The sequence below is a fragment of the Pelophylax lessonae genome, assembly GCF_965119305.1.
Source record: "Pelophylax lessonae genome assembly, chromosome: 5".
In the NCBI taxonomy this organism is placed as follows: domain Eukaryota; kingdom Metazoa; phylum Chordata; class Amphibia; order Anura; family Ranidae; genus Pelophylax; species Pelophylax lessonae.
The window spans coordinates 465,934,522-465,953,859 of NC_138772.1; the positions used below are offsets into that span (position 1 = coordinate 465,934,522).

The 19,338-nt window shown below is 44.5% G+C and overlaps 1 protein-coding gene and 1 long non-coding RNA gene across 2 annotated transcripts in view; both read right to left on the reverse strand.

Moving 5' to 3' along the window:
* Nucleotides 1–587: 587 nt before the first annotated feature.
* On the reverse strand, nucleotides 588–2,540 carry LOC309556389. The gene is made up of 3 exons (XR_014225317.1): nucleotides 2,477–2,540; nucleotides 2,325–2,384; nucleotides 588–719 (listed from the first exon to the last, which is right to left on the reverse strand). It is a non-coding gene; the product is annotated as an uncharacterized lncRNA (long non-coding RNA).
* A 1,460-nt stretch (nucleotides 2,541–4,000) lies between these two features.
* LOC309555642 (Fanconi anemia group A protein-like) overlaps nucleotides 4,001–19,338 on the reverse strand; it is a gene marked incomplete at both ends in the record, with an annotated part of 83,788 nt that continues 68,450 nt past the window's right edge. The window contains 5 exons of the mRNA XM_082257678.1: nucleotides 4,001–4,046; nucleotides 7,192–7,346; nucleotides 7,539–7,611; nucleotides 11,117–11,245; nucleotides 11,319–11,392. Coding sequence (XP_082113804.1) covers nucleotides 4,001–4,046; nucleotides 7,192–7,346; nucleotides 7,539–7,611; nucleotides 11,117–11,245; nucleotides 11,319–11,392 — 477 coding nt within the window. The remainder of the gene's footprint in view (nucleotides 4,047–7,191; nucleotides 7,347–7,538; nucleotides 7,612–11,116; nucleotides 11,246–11,318; nucleotides 11,393–19,338) is intronic.

Consider the following 19,338-nt stretch of genomic DNA (forward strand, 5'->3'; position numbering starts at 1 on the left):
AAGCATGTCAGTTAGGCTCCATGTACATGGGACGCTGGAAATTGCCGTTTAGGAGCAGTTGGGTGTTTTTTTCAGAAGCCCCTGAACCCATCTACATTTTATCTTATCTGTCCATGTACACCAGGTCGTTTACAGTCATTTGCAGGCAGTTGCGTTCAGGGACTTTTTTTAGAACGCAATTATTTGCATTCGAACGTGTGTTTCCCAGCGTTTCAAATGCACAAACACGTCCGAACGCGTCTGAACGCGTCCAAACGCGTCTGAACGCGATGACCCGCGTTTAGCGTTCGCGTTTTTCCATTTTAAAGGGGAATAGTTTTTTTGACCTCTAGGAACGCTTCTAAACGCAAACGCCCGCAAACGCCGCTAAACGCCTGCTAAACGCGGGTACAAAAGCGACCAAACGGACGTTTCAAACGTCCTAAAAATTCCAGCATTCAAAGGGACTTTTAACAACGTCCCGTGTACATGGAGCCTTAGGCTTGCCAAAACATCACTGGCTACATACTTGTTCAGGGTCAGTGAGTCAAAAATCAGTGCACCAGCCCCCTTATTTCTGTCCTGACAGGTTCTCTTTATCTGTGATTTACATGACAAGGATGGAAGTGGCATACCGCAGCAGAGGTCATCACAATAGGGCATTGTGTATAAGCGGCGGTGAGAACAGAATTCACAGCTTCTTCAGGATCCTCACACTGGGCGCTGGAGCTCAACAACCCCTGCGGAAAATCAGAGAGAGACGCCAACAATCAGGAAATGTAAGCAGAGAGGCGGCCAATACAATAACATTCATATAAAAATAGAAGCCCCAGGAAGGCCGACCAGTACTTACACCATACTGACCAAAGTAGATGGGGATTATTTTTTTATTGGTTGAGCCAAATGGACTGGTGTCTTTTTTCAACCTAACTATGTAACTATGTATGATATAGTGAAATATACGGTTTATACTACAGCATACAAAGATATGTGTGCTACCTTGTGGTAAGAGTTTGGTGAAGACCATTTTCTGTTCCACCATGACTGTCCCCCCCCTCCCCCGCACAAAGCCAGCTCCATAAAGACATGGTATGATCAGTTTGGTGTGGAGGAACTCCTGTACAGAGCCCCAAACTCATCCCTACTGAACACCACTGGGATGCAATGGAATGCCAACTGCGAGCCAGGTCTTCTCATCCAACATCAGTACCTGACCTCACAAATGGTCTTTTGGCTAAATCGGCACAGATTCCCATCATAACACTCCTAAATCTTGTAAAAAGCCTTCTCATAAAGGTGGAAGCTGTTAGGGCTCATTTACACTTGCTGCAACTTTACCACACATTAAAGCGCATAACGCTTCGACATGCTTTTTTACGCGTTTCTGATACTTCAGTTGGAAACTTGAATGAAGCTTGGCAAATATCCTGTGTGTGCTGATTATCTATTTGTTTTAAAGGGGCCCAGCAGATCCCCAGCTTATTTGTTCCCTCGTTCAGCAGATCACATGCTCAGTAGTAACCCCCAGCAATGCTGATCCCCCACTCAGTAGTAACCCCCAGTTCTGCTGATCCCCCACTCAGTAGTAACCCCCAGTTCTGCTGATCCCCCACTCAGTAGTAACCCCCAGTTCTGCTGAACCCCCACTCAGTAGTAACCCCCAGTTCTGCTGAACCCCCACTCAGTAGTAACCCCCAGTTCTGCTAATCCTCTGGTTTGCTGATCCTCCTCTCTCTGCAGTCCCTACTCGCCTCCCCCTATATTGCTCCTACGCTGCTCACAATGTGGGACATCTGCTACTTTCTCCTGCTCCAGTCCCCCAGTTCTGCTGTTCCTCTGCCGCTCAGTCCTCTCTCTGGTTCCCGCTCACCTCCCGCTATGGTGTTCCCATGTTGCAAACCACATGTGCCGTCTGCTAGATGCTCTGCTCCAGTCATGACCCCATTCACCTTCTGCTGCTCCAGGCTGCACACCAGATGTGACGTCTGCACCAGACACTCCCAGAATATATACGCATGAGCCAGAAGGGACTGCTGACAACGTCTTTCCGCTTCGCTTGTTGGTTTCCCAGTGCATCCTGGGATATCTCATACCTCCCAAACAAAGCAAAGCAAACACTGACTAAAACCCCACAGATGCTGCAGTTGCTGTTAGGGAGAGTTGTCGTAAACTTCTGTGGAGGCTTTGAAGCACCAAGAAAGTGACATGGGGAATCATTTTTGAAGCAAAGCTCTTATAGTTGCAAAGCGGATGGGGTGGGGATGGGGACAGGGTGGCAAACTCCATATTAATGCCAATGGATATGTTCAAGTGTAAATGATATAGCATTAAAAAAATGGTGTTACCCTGAAAAAGTGGGCAGTGAGGTCATACGGGAGAGCATATCCTCGCTCACTGATGTTTTTCTGCAAGACAAAAGAAAAGATAAGGTGTACTTCAATACTAGGTTGACCCAGAGCTGACAATTTACCAACTGGACAGATAGCTAGAAGCTCACCAAATGCTTGCTGACAAATTGAAAGAAGTTATTGGATTTCAGGGTAGTGAAGCCTTTGTCGGTGTGTGGTCTGATGAAAAGGTAGAAGGCAGCCCCAGGATCATCCTGTACAAAAGTCACCGAAATCTGTGAGTCTCATTTATAGTCGGCAATACAGTAATACCTCGGATTGTGAGCATAATTCTTTTCGGAAACATGCTTGTAATCCAAAGCACTCGTATATCAAAGCAAATTTCCCCATAAGAAATAATAGAAACTCAGATGATTCCTTCCACAACCATTTATTCATATAAAAATGATTATGGCAATACAAAATACAGTATAAAAAGTGTACTGTAAATATAAAACAAATGAACCTTCACTTTGCGGCACCTCTCCATATATCATACAGCAGTGTTCCCCAAACCCCGGGCCGCGTTTTCAGAAAAGGGTGGACCCAGGGGCGCAGAGCAGTGCGCCCTTAGCCCACCCATTTGTGTGGCAATAGCAAATGAATATTCGCTATTGTCACATGGATCCTTCTCCTGGCCATTCAGGAAGCGGGTCTGAGACGGGTTTCCTAATTGGCCGAAAGGCGAACCCATGCCATTGGCCAAGGAGGAGGAGGAGAAGGGAAGACTCAAGGAGACGCGGAGAGACAGAGAAGAAGCTACAGCTGCAAATCAGGTAAGTGCACTGGTCACTGTGCATTGACTGGGGGCATGCTGTGGCACTCTGCATTGATTGGGGGCATGCTGTGGCACTCTGCATTGACATCCCCCCCCCCCTCAGCGGGCCATGAAAAAATTATCAAACGTTGACCGGTCCGCGGCGATAAAAAGGTTGGGGAGCACTGCCATACAGTACACTCACAATGTTAAGGAGTCTGGTGCAATTCAAAAGCTGCTGGTGTATTTGTATTGTACAGTAAAGTTGCTGGTGTACAGTATACAGTTCTGTGTATGGCCAGAGGTTCCGGCGGCGCTGGTGGCTCCCAGCGCTCCCTGCAGAACTCGGAGACACTCAGGGAATGGTTGACGTCACTTCCGGGTGCTCCAAACCCACGTTACGTCCGCCCACCCAGCTGGGAGTGTCTCAGAGTTCTGCAGGAAGCACTGGGAACCACCAGCACCCCCCGAACCTCTGGCCACATACAGAACTGTATAATGTACACCAGCGGCTTTGGAATTGCACCAAACTGCTTAACATTTTGAATGTAATTCTTTTTTTTTTTTTTTACATTAAAACTACTGCTTGTATATCAAGACAGCGCTCACAAATCAAGGCAACGTTTTATAAAAACTTTGCTCGTCTTTCAAAACGTTTGTAAACCTGCGTTCCTCGTAAACCAAGGTTTTCCTGTATCATGTGTGACATACACAGCTGGAGAGCATTCCTGCTGATATATATGTATCCTCATCATATACAAACTCTAGTATTGCTGGCAGGGTCCAGTGCTGCATCGTACACTTACTGTTTTATGTGCCTGGCATGAATGTACAATAAAAGCCAGCAGTTCTGGGTTTTTCCCCTCTGGATTATCTCTTATGCATAGAGGTCCTTCTTGGCTGGATTTTTCTGGTCCCTTTTCCTTTTGGACAACATTCACCTTATATGTGTGAACATTATGTTTCTATTTGCACTATATGGTGACTTTTATCTGCCCATTGTCTACCCAACCAGACTGGCTGGCTGTTTTCAGAAATTACTAAAATTTTTTTACTATTTTCAAAATCAGTATTTTTGTGTAGCTGACCGGGAACAAGCATGCAGCAAGTGAAGTTTTCAGATTAATCCGTTAGTTTTTAAAGAAATTAAGCAACTTGATGGGCATAATAGGCTAACAGCTAACATTTTCAGGACTCAGCAATGGCAGCTCTCATATTTCTCTGTTTCCCTTACCCACTTCCCACCCAGGAACGCACCTGTACCTCCTTGGGTGTAAGTGGTTATACCGTGATGGTGGGTGCACCTACAGGCATCATCCGGGTACCATTATTTTCAGCTGGCGATTCTATAGAAGGCAGAAGTGATCTGAGTGACTAATTAGCCACTCAATCACTTCTGTGGGTGGTGGAAGGGGGGGTCCCACCGGGGGTCCCACCTCCCCCCACCCCCTCCCTCTTCCGCCTCTCCAGTCCCATCGTGGAGGCCGGGAGCGATGCAGCCGGTAGCGATGGCTGCCTGGGACAGAGAGAAAGGAACTGATGTAGTTCCCCTCTCCCTGTAACCCTGGAGCGACGAGTATTCGTCACTTTTGGTTCCGCCCCTTTGTTTACCTGGCCACCAGCAGCCAGAGAAGCAGCCAATCGGACCGATCTCGGCCTGATCGGCTGCATGGGGGGCCAGAGGAGAGAAATCTCTCCATAAAGAGGAGCTGTCCCGGCTTATGCTATCACAAGGGATGTTGTTCATCCCTTGTGATAGCAATAAAGTTTGTACAAAATAAAAAACATAAGAAACAAACATTAAATAAATGTTTTTGTATCAAATAAATAAAAAAATACAAAAAAATTAAAAGTGCCACAGTGCTTACGCACAAATGTGAACGCATACGTTACTCCTGCACGCATATGTAAACGGCGAGCTATTGTAGCGAATGTCAGAGCAAGAGAAATAATTCTATCACCAGACCTCCTGTGCCACTCTAAACTGGTAACCAGTAAAGGCATTTAAAGTGTCGCCTATGGAGAATTTTGAACACCGTAGTTTGCCGCTATTCTACGGGCAGACGCAATTTAAAGGTGTGACATATTAGGTATCTATTTACTCAGCGTAACATCATCTTTCACATTATACCAAAAAATTGGGCTAACTTTACTGTTATGTTTTTATTCATTAATTTTTTTTTTTTTTCCCAAAAAATTGTGTTTGAAAAACCGCTGCAAAAATACAATGTGACATAAAAAATTGCAACACCCACTATTTTATTCTATAGGTTCTCTGGTAAAAAAAAACTAATAATGTTTGGGGGTTCTAACTAATTTTCTAGCAAAAAAAAAAATAGATTTTACATGTACAAGCGAAGTGACAGAATAGGCTCAGTAAGCAGGGGGTTAAAGTACAATTGAATTCTTAGATTTAATCTAGTGATCGACCGATATCGTTTTTTTATTGCCGATACCGATACGGATATTTTGGTCATCGCGTATCGGTATCAGCAGATATTTTCGTACATTAAAATTTTTTATTTACAGGTATTCTTGTGGAGGGATCTGGGAGTCTAAAAGACCCCAAACCCCTCCTCTACACTTAAAAACATTCAAAATTTTTTTTGAATTTGGTGCCGAGTACCCAGAAGTGAGGTCATGACATCACTTCTTCGTTTTTACATGGAGACCCGATCAGAGCTGAATGCGGCTTTGATCAGGTCTTCTCTTCGGCGGCCATGCAGGATGATTGCCCGGGTCTCCCAGTGGAAAGGGAGACCCAGGCAAGCCGCGGAAGGTGGCGGGAGGGGGGGAACGTCCCCTCCTGCTCCTTTTAATGACAGCCGAGCGACTGCTATGGACCCCGGTATCAGGGTGATGCCTCTAGCTGCAGGCATCACTCCGGTACAGCACTTTCCCGAAATATCGATAACCTCCAGGACCAATTCTGATATATCCGGGAAAGTGCAGATCGGCCCTCGATATATTGGCTTTGCTGATAATCGGTCGATCTCTAATTTATTCGGGCTAAATAAATTTTACGTTTACCAAAACGAAATGTGTGCAAACCCTTACATCCTGAGTAGAAAAGTCTGTCACCTGGGACAGGCTTGGTGCAGAGTGGGATCCTTGCTTCCTGTGTGAAAGCAGGGGTCTCATAGCAGAGGTTCCTTGCTGAGTCAGCGAGAGAGCCCTCCAATCAGTGGGCAATGTGATTGCTGATTGCAGAGCACTAGTTCTGACTCAGCAGGGAGCATGTTGGACCTCTGCAGGGAGACCACTGCTTACACAGAGCAAAGGTCCTTTGCTGCAGTATGATGCATCTGGAAAGTATGTAGCTGACATGCTGAAAGTTCAGGCGGCTTTAAAGCCATTCAGTAAATCATCACTCAGGAAACACTGCAACCACATAATTTATCTAAATCTGATTCTTTTTCTTTCATAATGCCTTATGGATAGATTGAACAGGGTTTTCACAGTGCCTCTAGGTAAATCTGCAAAGTCTTAGTCATTAATCTGCAACCCCACCTGTCCCCAGCAAATAGAATATTTATATTGACGAATAAAGCCGGGATTAAAATCAAAGGAACTTGAACCATGAAAGCAGTCTGTACACAACGCGCTCCTCAACCCTGCACTCTGTACGCAACACGCTCCTCAACCCTGCACTCTGTACGCAACGCTCTCCTCAACCCTGCACTCTACGCAATGCGCTCCTCAACCCTGCACTCTGTATGCAACGCACTCCTCAACCCTGCACTCTGTACGCAACACGCTCCTCAACCCTGCACGCAATGCGCTCCTTAATCCTGCACTCTGTACGCAACACGCTCCTCAACCCTGTATGCGACGCACTCCTCAACCCTGCACTCTGTACGCAACGCGCTCCTCAACCTTGCACTCTGTACGCAACGCGCTCCTCAACCCTGCACTCTGTATGCAACGCCCTCCTCAACCCTGCACTCTGTATGCAACGCACTCCTCAATCCTGCACTCTGTACACGCTCCTCAACCCTGCACTCTGTACGCAACGCGCTCCTCAACCCTGCACTCTGTACGCAACGTGTAAAAATGAAGAAGCCATACCTGCAGCACATGGTGAGTTGGCATGGTCTTCTGAGTTGGGCTCCCGTCTCCATGCTCTCTGAGAACTTTGCTAACCTCCGATGGAACACGTCAAGGAGGAAATTTACTTGGATGTTCTTGCCGGAGTGACTCAGTAACAAATCACACACCAACTCCTAGGCAAAAAAACAAACAGGGTGTTATATCAAATCTTCTGAAGTATCTATGCAAAGCAGCCAATCAACTGCTTCCTTTTATTTTCTACTGCGCTTTATCGTAGTTTAGCTGCAGGCAAAATGGACATGCAACTTTGTCCCAGAGTTCCTAGCAATTACCAATGACAAGCTTTGGCTGGTTTGTAGGCCTACCTGTAAACGACTGAGGATGCCACTGAGACCTGTGCGGCCATGAGATGGAGGACTTCCAGGGCCAAGCTCTGACCTGTAAAAAAAAAAGTCAGGTCAAAGGAGTTTGTAAGTTGTACAGAGATATTTAGAGAACTTCAGGTCCAAGGTCCAAAAAGCTCCAGGCCAAAGTATAAAACTATCTAGTTATAGTAGAACACAAGCTTTAATTTTTTTTATTTTTTTTCAATTCAAATAAATTACTCCCCCCCCCCCACCCCACTTCCTTCTGACCAGTCCAGTGCCAGAGGTTTTCTTCAAAACAGAATATGACACAATCTCATGCCACTCATTCCATGAAAGCCCAGCCTGTTTATATGACTCCCCCCCCCCCAGGGGTGAAACATCCCGCAGGCTGGGTTCACAGCACCCCAGGACAGAGTGGCGTGCACACGTCAATACAAGCGCACAGCTCAGATATAGAATGCACTAAGGTAAAAAAACCTTCTGCCTTTAGAACCAATTTAAACCCCCAATCACACTGGTGCAACTTGAAAGTTTTAACCACTTAAGCCCCGGAAGATTTTACCCCCTTCCTGACCAGGGGGTATTTTGCGATTCGGCACTGCGTGATTTTAACGGACAATTGCGCGGTTGAGCAACGCTGTACCCAAATGAAATTTGATGTCCTTTTTTTCCCACAAACAGAGCTTTCTTTTGGAGGTATTTGATAACCTGTGCGATTTTTTGATCATGCGCTATAAACAAAAAAAGAGCGACAATTTTGCAAAAATAACAATATTTTTCAAATTTTTTTTAATGGAATTCCCCAAATAAATGTAAAAATCAAAATTTTTTAACATTTTAGACCAATTTGTTTTCTGCTACATATGTTTGGTAAAAGAAAAAAAAAAATCGCAAAAAGCGTATTTTGGTTTGCGCAAAAGTTATTGCGTTGACTAACTAAGGGAAAGATTTTTGTCATTTTTGTTGTTTTTTTTTTTTAACGAGTAATGGCGGCGATCTGCGATTTTTTTTGCGGGACTGCGACATTGCGGCGGACAGATCGGACCCCTGACTGACATTTTTGGGGGTACCAGTGACATTACTACAGTAATCAGTGCTATACATATGCACTGTTACTGTAAAAATGACACTGGCAGGGTAGGGGTTAACTTTATTGGAGAAGGAGGGGTTAAGTGTGTCCCTAGGGGCGTGATTCTAACTGTGCAGGGATGTGGCTTTTCATGTAACAGCAGAGATCTACGGTCCTACATAGCAGGACCGTATGATCTCTGCTGTTACGCAAGGGAGAGTGACAGACAGCTTTGTTTACATCAGCCGCCTGCCTTTCAACCTTTGTAACTGACGATTGTGAGTGACCGGCGGACATTGGGTCCATCGGTCACACGCGCGGGAATCAAAGTGAGCAAGCGGGGCGGGAGCGCGCCTCCGGCGGCGTGCGCTTGCCCCCTATTGGCTCACAGGCGAGTGACGTACCAGTACGTCACTTTTCCTGCACGGGGCTGACCGCCACAGTATATGTACTTGCGGCGGTCGGCAACCGGTTAATTCGTATGGCAAGTCTCACCCTATTTATGCCAATGGAACCGTTCAAATCGGTGCAAATCCAACTTGCACTGATTTTGAAAAGTTTCCTGCATTATTTTTTTTGGAGATTTCATCTGTGACCTGCATAGATATCTCTGCATGAAGGCGCACAGATGTCAGCAAGCCACACATGAAATCGCAGTGACTAGCGGCTTTTAAATCCCACTGAAGTAAGGCGATTTCAAAGCCGCATTCAGTGTGAACCGAGGCTAAAGCTACACAGGTTTTCCATTCCTTGCTCCCACAGGTGAATGCAGCAGGGGGAGAAAAGTAAGATAAAGCGGGGTTCCACCCACATTAAAGACTTTGCACCATCTAGTCAATGACTGCATGTAATTAATGTATTGGGATTTTTTTTTTTGGTTTGATTTATTTTGTCTTTTTCTGGCATATTTGTTCCCTTCTGACCTACGTTGCCCCGGCGAGGTACGTCATTTCCGACTGCGCAATGGCTCCTGGGAAATGCTGGTCATCAATCCAAGGAGTCAATGGGCATCACCGGCTGGAAGCCTAACAGGAAATGACGCGATGCAAACCGGCGATAAGCGCCATCTTTAACCACTTGCCGACCGCCGCACGACTATCTACGTCGGCGGTCAGCCCCTCACAGGCAAAGTGACGTAGGGCTACGTCACTAGCTTGTGAGGGTCTAGGGAGCGAGCGCGCTCCGCCGGATGCGCGCTCCCGCTCCCGCGTGGTCACGGACCCCCCCGCGCGTGTGACCGGCGGACTCTGCGATCGGCGGGGGAGAGGGAGAAAGTCAGGCAGCTTGTGTAAACAAGCTGCCTGTCATTCTCCCCTCTGTATGAGAGATGATCATATGGATCTACTATGTAGATCCGTTGGTCACTCTGCATACAGTTGAAGCCACAGCCAATCACAGTTAGAATCACGCCCCTAGGGACACACACAGCCCCTCCCTCTCAAATAAAGTTAACCCCTTCACTACCAGTGTATTTTTACAGTAACAGTGCATATATATAGCACTGATTACTGTAGAAATGTCACTGGTAACCCCAAAAGTGTCAAAAATGTCAGTCAAGGGTCCGATCTGTCCGCCGCAATGTCGCAGTACCGCAAAAAAAAATCGCAGATCGCCGCCATTACGCGTTAAAAAAAAAAAACAACAAAAATGACAAAAATCTTTCCCTTTGTTAGTAAACGCAATAACTTTTGCGCAAACCAATCAAAATACGCTTTTTGCGATTTTTTTTACCAAACATAGGTAGCATAAAACAAATTGGCCGAAAATGTTAAAAAATTTTGATTTTTACATTTTTTTTTTGGGGGGGGAATTTCATATAAAAAAAAGGGAAAAATATTGCTATTTTTGCAAAATTTACGCTCTTTTTTTTGTTTATAGCGCGCGATAAAAAAATCGCACAGGTGATCAAATACCGCCAAAAGAAAGCTCTGTTTGTGGGAAAAAAAGGACGCCAAATTCGTGTAGGTACAGCGTCGCACGACCGTGCAATTGTCCGTTAAAGTCACGCAGTGCCGAATCGCAAAATACCCCCTGGTCGTTTAGCAGCCAAATCCTCCGGGGCTTAAGTGGTTAAAAAGGCTAGGCTAGTCTTGCTTCTGGGTTTTAGTATCCGATGCCACCGTTGCTATGGCAAACCGAACAACAGTACGTGTGCCACGCTTTGTGCACATGCGCGAGATTGGGTAGCCAGCAGCACCTCATCCAGAAAGAAGCTACTGGTGGGCTTCACATGCCCACAAGGAAGATGGGAGCGCGCTCAGCAGGAAACAGAAAGTTGACTATAAAGTAATATAGGTATTTATATAAACGACATTGCATTTAATAAAGTTTTTTTATTGATTTAGTTAATTAAATCCGAGGGGTGTTTAAAAAAAAAAAAGAAAAAAAATATGGCTGGAATTCCGCTATAAGTAGCAGCTCCTGCGGCAGCGGCCTGTAAAGTGAAGCTGTTGCCTTGACCTGCATAGGCCCAGGTTTACTTTATGTATCTGAAGAATGAACTCACCCACTACTAAAATCTAAGACAGCATCAACTATTGCTGAACAGGCCGTTTCCAAATGGTTTCCACATCCATCAATAGCAGAGGTTTCTGGGAGAAAACATTGGTTCACCACCCATCGCTGGTAGATCTGTCTGTAGAGGGATTGCACATTCTCAGTATAGTGAAGGACTTTACAATCATTTGTATTCCTGTAGACAGGCTTACCTCTTCAGGTCAGGCAGAGGATCTACATCTGGATTCATAGACATCTCCCACAGCAGCCAATCCCTGAATGAAAGCTAAAACAGCAAAAATATTACAGAATTAACATTGGTTCACCAAAAGGTGTATTACAACAATGGACTAGGCAGAAACAAGAATGAAAAAGGACCTGGGAAGGTGGTCCTAGTTTATAAAAAAATCAGCAATAGCATGCAACGCCAAGCTGCAGCAAGCAAATCCAGCAGAATATTAGCATGCATTAACCATTTAATGACCGAGCACATTTCTGACACATGTTGTTTACAAGTTAAATCTGTATTTTTAGCTAGAAAATTATTTAGAACCCCCAAACATTTTATATATATATATATATATATATATATATATATATATTATTTTTTAGCAAAGACTCTGGAGAAAAAAAATGAACATTGTTGCAATATTTTTTGTCACGCGGTATTTGCGCAGCGGTCTTTCAAACGCCATTTTTTTGGGAGGGAAAAAATACATTTCAGTGCATTTAGAAAAAACTAAACAGTAAAGTTAGCCAATTTTTGGGTATATTGTGAAAGATGTCACGCCAAAGTAAATAGATACCTAATATGTTACGTTTTAAAATTGCGCACACAACAAACTATGATCAATAAAAATCTCCATAGGCAATGATTTAACATTTTTAAACGGTTAACAGTTTAGAGTTAAAGCGGAGTTCCGGGCACAGATGTAATTTTTTAATAAACATACCCCCGGGACAGTCAGGGCTAGCACATTCCACAATGGCTAGCCTCTGATCTGTCCCGGTTCGCACTTACCTTTTAGAAGAAATACTTACTTATAAAATTTCTTCCACAGCGTTTCCATCTCTCTTGTGGGCAGCTGAAGCCGGCGCGGTCCTCTTCTGTGTCTTCTTCCGCGTCTTCTTGTCCCAGAATGCGCCGCACCGGCCCCTCTCGTCACTTCCGGCGCGGCGCCGCATTCCTCCACAGCTTCTGGGCATGCCCAGAAGCTGTTTAGCAGGGAAATGACGAGCGGGGCAGGTGCCGTAGCATTGATTCCTGGGAGCTGTGACATTCAGCTCCCAGGAATCATAGCGAGGCAGGAAGTGACGGGGTGAGCCGCGGCTCCGAGGGAGGAAGTACTCTGAGGTGAGTATCTTCGATCTTCAATTGCAAGGTAAGTAAACAAAAAAAAAAATAACTATCCAATTCCGTTTCAGGTGAGGCATACCTAGCGGAGGGGCACAAAAAAAAAATATATCGTTTTTGTGCCCGGAACTCCGCTTTAAAGAGTAGCTCTTTTTTTTAGAATTCCTTCTCTCACTCGCGATATGTCACATGTGAGGTTTTAACAGCGCTTTCACATGCGGGCGTGACTTCTGCATGCATTTTATTTAGTGCGCGAGCTCACGGCGATTGGGGCGCTTTAAAAAAAAAATTTCAATTTAATTTTTTCATTTTAGCACAGTTTAAATAAAAGAAATAAAAATCTGATCACTTTTACTGCTGTCACAACCAATGTAAACATCCCTTGCACTTTAGTGGATACGGGAAATTTTGCGCTGCTTGAATTTTAGTTGTATCTGCGATTCTGAGATGTAAACATCCCTTGTGACAGTAATAGGCAGTGACAGGTACTCTTTATGGAGGGCTTGGGGGGGGGGGGGGATGTGACATTAATAGGAGTGAAAGGTACTCTTTATGGAGGGATCGGGGAGGGGGGGATGTGACAGTAATAGGAGTGACAGGTACTCTTTACGGTGGGATCAGGGAGGAATGTGATAGTAATTGGCAGTGACAGGTACTCTTTATGGAGGGATCGGGGGAAATGTGACAGTAATAGGCAGTGACAGGTACTCTTTATAGAGGGATCGGGGAGGGGGGGGGGGAAATGTGACAGTAATAGGAGTGACAGGTACTCTTTATGGAGGGATCGGGGAGGGGGGGGGGGGGGAAATGTGACAGTAATAGGAGTGACAGGTACTCTTTACGTTGGGATCAGGGAGGAATGTGATAGTAATAGGCAGTGACAGGTACTCTTCATAGGTGTGCGCAGCCTATTGCATTAGGGTGTGCACCCCAAAGTTTAAATACACATGCATGTGTTTTCCTACATGTACATGGCCCCGATACATTACTCTCCCTGCTGGCAAAGTGAAATACAAGTGTGTGGCACTTCTCTTATGGCAGAGCAGGTCCGAGGGAGATCTTTCCCATCTCCTCACTGGCAAACAGAGTGATAATGCTAATGTGCCCTAGGTGATTAGGGTGTGCCCAGGCACACCCGGCACACCCTGTGCGCACGCCTATGGTACTCTTTATGGAGGGATCGGGGGAAATGTGACAGTAATAGGCAGTGACAGGTACTCTTTATGGAGGGATCGGGGGGGGAATGTGACAGTAATAGGAGTGACAGGTACTCTTTATGGAGGGATCGGGGGGGAATGTGACACTAATAGGCAGTGACAGGTACTCTTTATGGAGGGATCGGGGGGAATGTGAAAGTAATAGGAGTGACAGGTACTCTTTATGGAGGGATCGGGGGGGAATGTGACAGTAATAGGAGTGACAGGTACTCTTTATGGAGGGATCGGGGGGGAATGTGACAGTAATAGGAGAGACAGGTACTCTTTACGGAGGGATCAGGGAGGAATGTGATAGTAATAGGCAGTGACAGGTACTCTTTATGGAGGGATCAGGGAGAATGTGACAGGTACTCTTTATTGAGGGATCGGGGGGGGGAATGTGACAGTAATAGGCAGTGACAGGTACTCTTTATGGAGGGATCGAGTGGGAATGTGACAGTAATAGGCAGTGACGGGTACTCTTTATGGAGGGATCAGGGAGGAATGTGACAGTAATAGGCAGTGACAGGTACTCTTTAAGGAGGGATCGGGGGGGAATGGGACAGTGATAGGCAGTGACAGGTACTCTTTATGGATGGATCGGGGGAGGATGTGACAGTAATAGCAGTGACAGGTACTGTTTATGGAGGGATCTGGGGGAATGTGACAGTAATAGCAGTGACAGGTACTCTTTATGGAGGGATCGAGGGGGGGGGAGGATGTGACAGTAATAGGAGTGACAGGTACTCTTTATGGAGGGATCGGGGGAGGATGTGACAGTAATAGCAGTGACAGGTACTCTTTATGGAGGGATCGGGGGAGGATGTGACAGTAATAGCAGTGACAGGTACTCTTTATGGAGGGATCGGGGGGGGGGGGATGGGACAGTAATAGGAGTGACAGGTATTCTTTATGGAGGGATCAGGGAGGAATGTGACAGTAATAGGCAGTGACAGGTACTCTTTATGGAGTGATCGGGGGGGAATGTGACAGTAATAGGAGTGACAGGTACTCTTTATGGAGGGATCGGGGGGAACGTGACAGTAATAGGCAGAGACAGGTACTCTTTATGGAGGGATTGAGGGGGAATGTGACAGTAATAGGCAGAGACAGGTACTCTTTATGGAGGGACCGGGGGGGGAACGTGACAGTAATAGGCAGAGACAGGTACTCTTTATGGAGGGATCGGGGGGGATGTGACAGTAATAGGCAGTGACAGGTACTCTTTATGGAGGGATCGGGGGGGGGGGATGTGACAGTAATAGGCAGTGACAGGTACTGTTTATGGAGGGATCTGGGGGAATGTGACAGTAATAGGAGTGACAAAAAAACAAAAAGGAGAAGCGCTCTAAGTGTAGACAGTTTAATAATACATAAGAAGCAATGTGTGTAGTAACTCACAAGACATAAGTGAAAGTCAGGCTGTGTAACATCATCAGATCTTTAAAGCATCCTCTGGGGGGAGGGAGGTGGTGATGTCCAATCCAAAGCGCCGTCCGTGGCTGAGTAGATGTTTAATGGGAGGAAATAAAGCCGGCAGCCTCCCGCCTCAGTGTACGATGAGCGGTCAGATGGAAGTGACCGACGGCTGCAAGGTTCCGTGGATGGATGGACGCTCTCCCGTCACCAGGGGTGATGAGTTCAAACAGCAAAGGAACGGCAGGCACGACGCGTTTCTGAGCATGCGCGGGGTCGATGTACCCGGCGCGCTCTTTCCTCAGGTGCTGGAGAGCCGTGGACTCTACAAGGTTTATATCTAGCTCAGTTAATTAGTGATTCACCGCAGCTGGAACAAAAGGGGAATGCCTCGGGATAAAAAGGATTTGGAACCAGAGCTGAAAGCAACCAGTTCATGGAAGGACAACAACTTTAAAATCAATTATACTTGAATGTACAGCATTAAAAACATAAACAATTAAAAGCATATGTTAAAGGTGGATTGTACTCGATTGGCTGGCCACAAATTCACATGTATGGGGCTGAAACAATAATTTCTCATAAGAATCAGATATATATCAAAAATGGATGATAGGAGATAATCAGTGATAATATTCAAAGTTAGACAAATGAGCATGAACTGATCATGACTCCTAAACATGATAATAAAGATAAAATTACAAATATATATGTACATGAAAAATCATGACTTTAATGAAATTATGAATGTTTTAGAGGTGAAATACACTCTAAACCTATGGACACTAGGTATGTGGAAGGGGAAAAGGGGGACAAAAAAATTGTGATATTAATGTATTTATGACTAATAGTCCAAGGAGACATCATGTAACATAATAAATTGTTATGACATGATGGAACATGCATCAAGCAGCACAATACACAAAAAGTATCGTAAAGGATCTATATAAATCTATAACAACCTATAAATGTAAGGTATGTAAAAAAAAAAAAAAAAAAAATATAAAAAAAAAATATATAAATATATAAAAATATAAAAATATATAAAAATATATATATATATATATATATATATAAAATGTGAATACATACATCTATGAGAAAACTATCTGGTTGAAAGGGTATAAACGGCTCAAATTAAAAGATCCATGTGTGTAGATGGATAAAGGGAAAAAGAAAACTAATAAAGGCGACATATCATACAAGGGACCCAAGTCTGTATGTGATTGTTGACAAATAGATATGTCAAAATGGAAGATGTATATATATATATAAGGTTATCAAAAAAAGGGGGGGGGGGGGAAAGAGAATAACCTATTGTGCTATTTGGGACAAAAGTGGAAGAGGAGGAAGAAAGGAACCTCAATTATAGAATAGTGTGTACATCTAGTTCCTCGTTCAATCCTCGAGGGGCGAGAACGTCTAGCGTGTATATCCAAAAGGTTTCACGCATACATAATTTGGAAAAACGTTCTCCTTCTGGCAAATCTTTCGAAATGGATTCAATGACCCAAATTTCAAGTCCCTCAGTCGATTTTCCATGGACTTCTGAGAAGTGTCGCGGGACACTATGAAGGTCACTCCCACCTTCAATGAGACGGCGGTGTTTTCCAAACCGCTGTCTTACCGGTCTGATGGTGCGACCCACATAAAGAAACTGACACGGGCATATTAAACAATAGACAACATACTCAGTAGAGCAGTTGTAGAAGTTATCCAAGACATAGGTTTTTCCATTATGTGTGAAGTCTTTTTGGCCATGTCTCACAAAGGTGCACATTTTGCATAGTTTTTTCTTGCATGCGTACATGCCTTTCAGAGGGATCATCCAGGGCAGGTGATTGGTAGCCTTGATGTTTTTCAATTTGCTTGGCGCAATCTTGTTTTTTAGAGTAGTGGCCCTCCTGTATGTCACTTTTGGTTTCTCTAAGATGACAGAATTGAGATGAGGGTCCTGTTTTAAAATGCCCCAATGTTTGGATAGAATTTTTTCCATTTTTTTGTAATGGCAATGGAACCTAGTGATAAAACGAACCGGATGTTGCTCATCTCTGGCTTTGAAGCTGGGGGGTTTCCCTGGAAGATAAGCTTCATAAGCTGAATTAACCAAGTCGTCGGGGTAGCCTTTTTCAGAAAATTTTTTCTTTAGATGTTCGCTTTGGGCTACATAATCCAAGTCCCTAGTGCAGTTCTGTCTCAATCGACAGAACTGACCTTTGGGTATATTATTTGTCCATTGAGGGTGATGGCAACTATTGTAATGAAGATAGGAGTTTCCGCTGGTGGGTTTATTGTAGTTTTTGGCATATATATGATGTGACTCATGTCCAAGTTCCAAATCTAGAAACGGCATGGAGTCTGGATGTGAAACGGAGGTGAAGGAAAGGCCTAGGGTGTTATTGTTGCAGTGGGAGACAAAATCGTCAATTTGGGAGGCGGAGCCATCCCAAATGACGATAATATCGTCTATGTACCGCCCAAAGAAAACAATGTGCTGGGCAAAAGGGTTATTCCGCCAGATGTATCTTAACTCCCAGAGACCCATGGTCAGATTTGCATAAGACGGAGCAAAATTAGCTCCCATAGCTGTCCCGTTTATCTGTAAATAAAAAGTGTCCTCAAACTGAAAATAATTATGTGTTAAACAAAATTGTGTTGCTTCCAAAATAAAAGACACTTGATCATGGTGTAAGGAGGAGTCTTGGAGAAGAAAATGTTGTATGGCTTGTAAGCCTATATTGTGGGGAATGGAGGTATATAACGAACTAACGTCCAATGATAGCCAGGTATAACTATTTTCCCATCTATACGGAATGATTTGTTCTAATAAGTGACCTGAATCACGTATATAAGATTGTAAATTTTGGGCCAAGGGTTGCAGGAAGACGTCAATGAACTGTGAGAGGCCGCTGGTCACACTGTCCATTGCTGCTACAATGGGTCTACCTGGGGGATGTAGAGGGTCTTTGTGGACCTTTGGTAAGTGATAAAAGTAAGGGGTGTTGTAATGGTCCTTTTTTAAGAAAGCTGCCTCATTTTTATTTATCACTTTATTCAGTAGCGCCGATTGTACCAATTGTTCAACCTCAATTTTGAACGCTGGTAATGGATCTTTATGGAGTCTCATGTATGTTTTGTTGTCATTTAGTAGTCGACAGGCTTCGTTGATGTAATCGGTCTTGTTTAATAAAACAATACCACCTCCTTTGTCCGCGGATCTTATAATAAGATTGGGGTTGTCAGATAAACGCTTAAGGGCCTGAGATTCACCATGATTCAGATTAGAATGGGAGTATTTGATATGTTTGGACGTGTCTGCACACATGGTTTGAAGATCAGCAAAAACCGTCCTGTAAAAAGACTCTAGATATGGGCCTTTTGAGCGAGTAGGGTAAAAAACAGATTTAGGACGTAGGTCAGTATGAACAAAGCGTGGCGACTCTGGGAGATGCTGTGTGAATAGCAACATATCCAAATCAGAATCTTCACTCTCACCGGGGTCATAAGTGCTAAAGGGACTTCCAGGGATGGCTTCCTCTATGAAAGTGGATACATTATTTTCCACATTATCCATGAGGGGGTTATTGTCCACTTGTTTGGATTTGATATTAAAGTAGCGTTTTAATGTGAGGTTCCTTATGAATTTGTTCAGGTCTCTAAATAATTGAAAAGAATTGGGAAAGGAGGTAGGAGCAAAACTTAAGCCTTTACGTAGGAGAGATAGGTCATCTGGATTTAATGGGACAGAAGACAAATTAAAAATCTTTATAGTCTCCGCTGTTTGGTGTTTATGTTTGGTAATTCGCTTACCTCCTCTACATCCTCGTCTAATAGTTTTCTTTTTTTCTTTCTGATTTTGGTCAGTAGACTCCCCTCTAAAAAAGACACAGGAGGGAGGGCTGATGCAAGGGAAACCGTCTCGAGTTCATTAACCATAACAGGGAAGGATATTTCCTTGCTACCTTCAAGTGATGTAGGGGTGGCTTTTACCTGACTGGCCATAAAAGGACTTATACCCTCTGGCTGATAGGCACCAGAAGGGATCTGGGCTGGAGAAAGGCTCATAACCTCCCCAGTGGTGACTGGGAGGTTAGAGCTGCTAGGGGGTCTGTCGTTTGTAATGTTATTGCAAATGGCGGAAGCATTCTCGGTTTTATTGATGTTTTTCTTATTGGTCTTAGTAGACCTCTGTAATTTGTTGGGTGATTTGTTGGTTGGACGACTGAAAGGGGGATTTCTCATATTCTGTGAGCCACCAGCTCTATC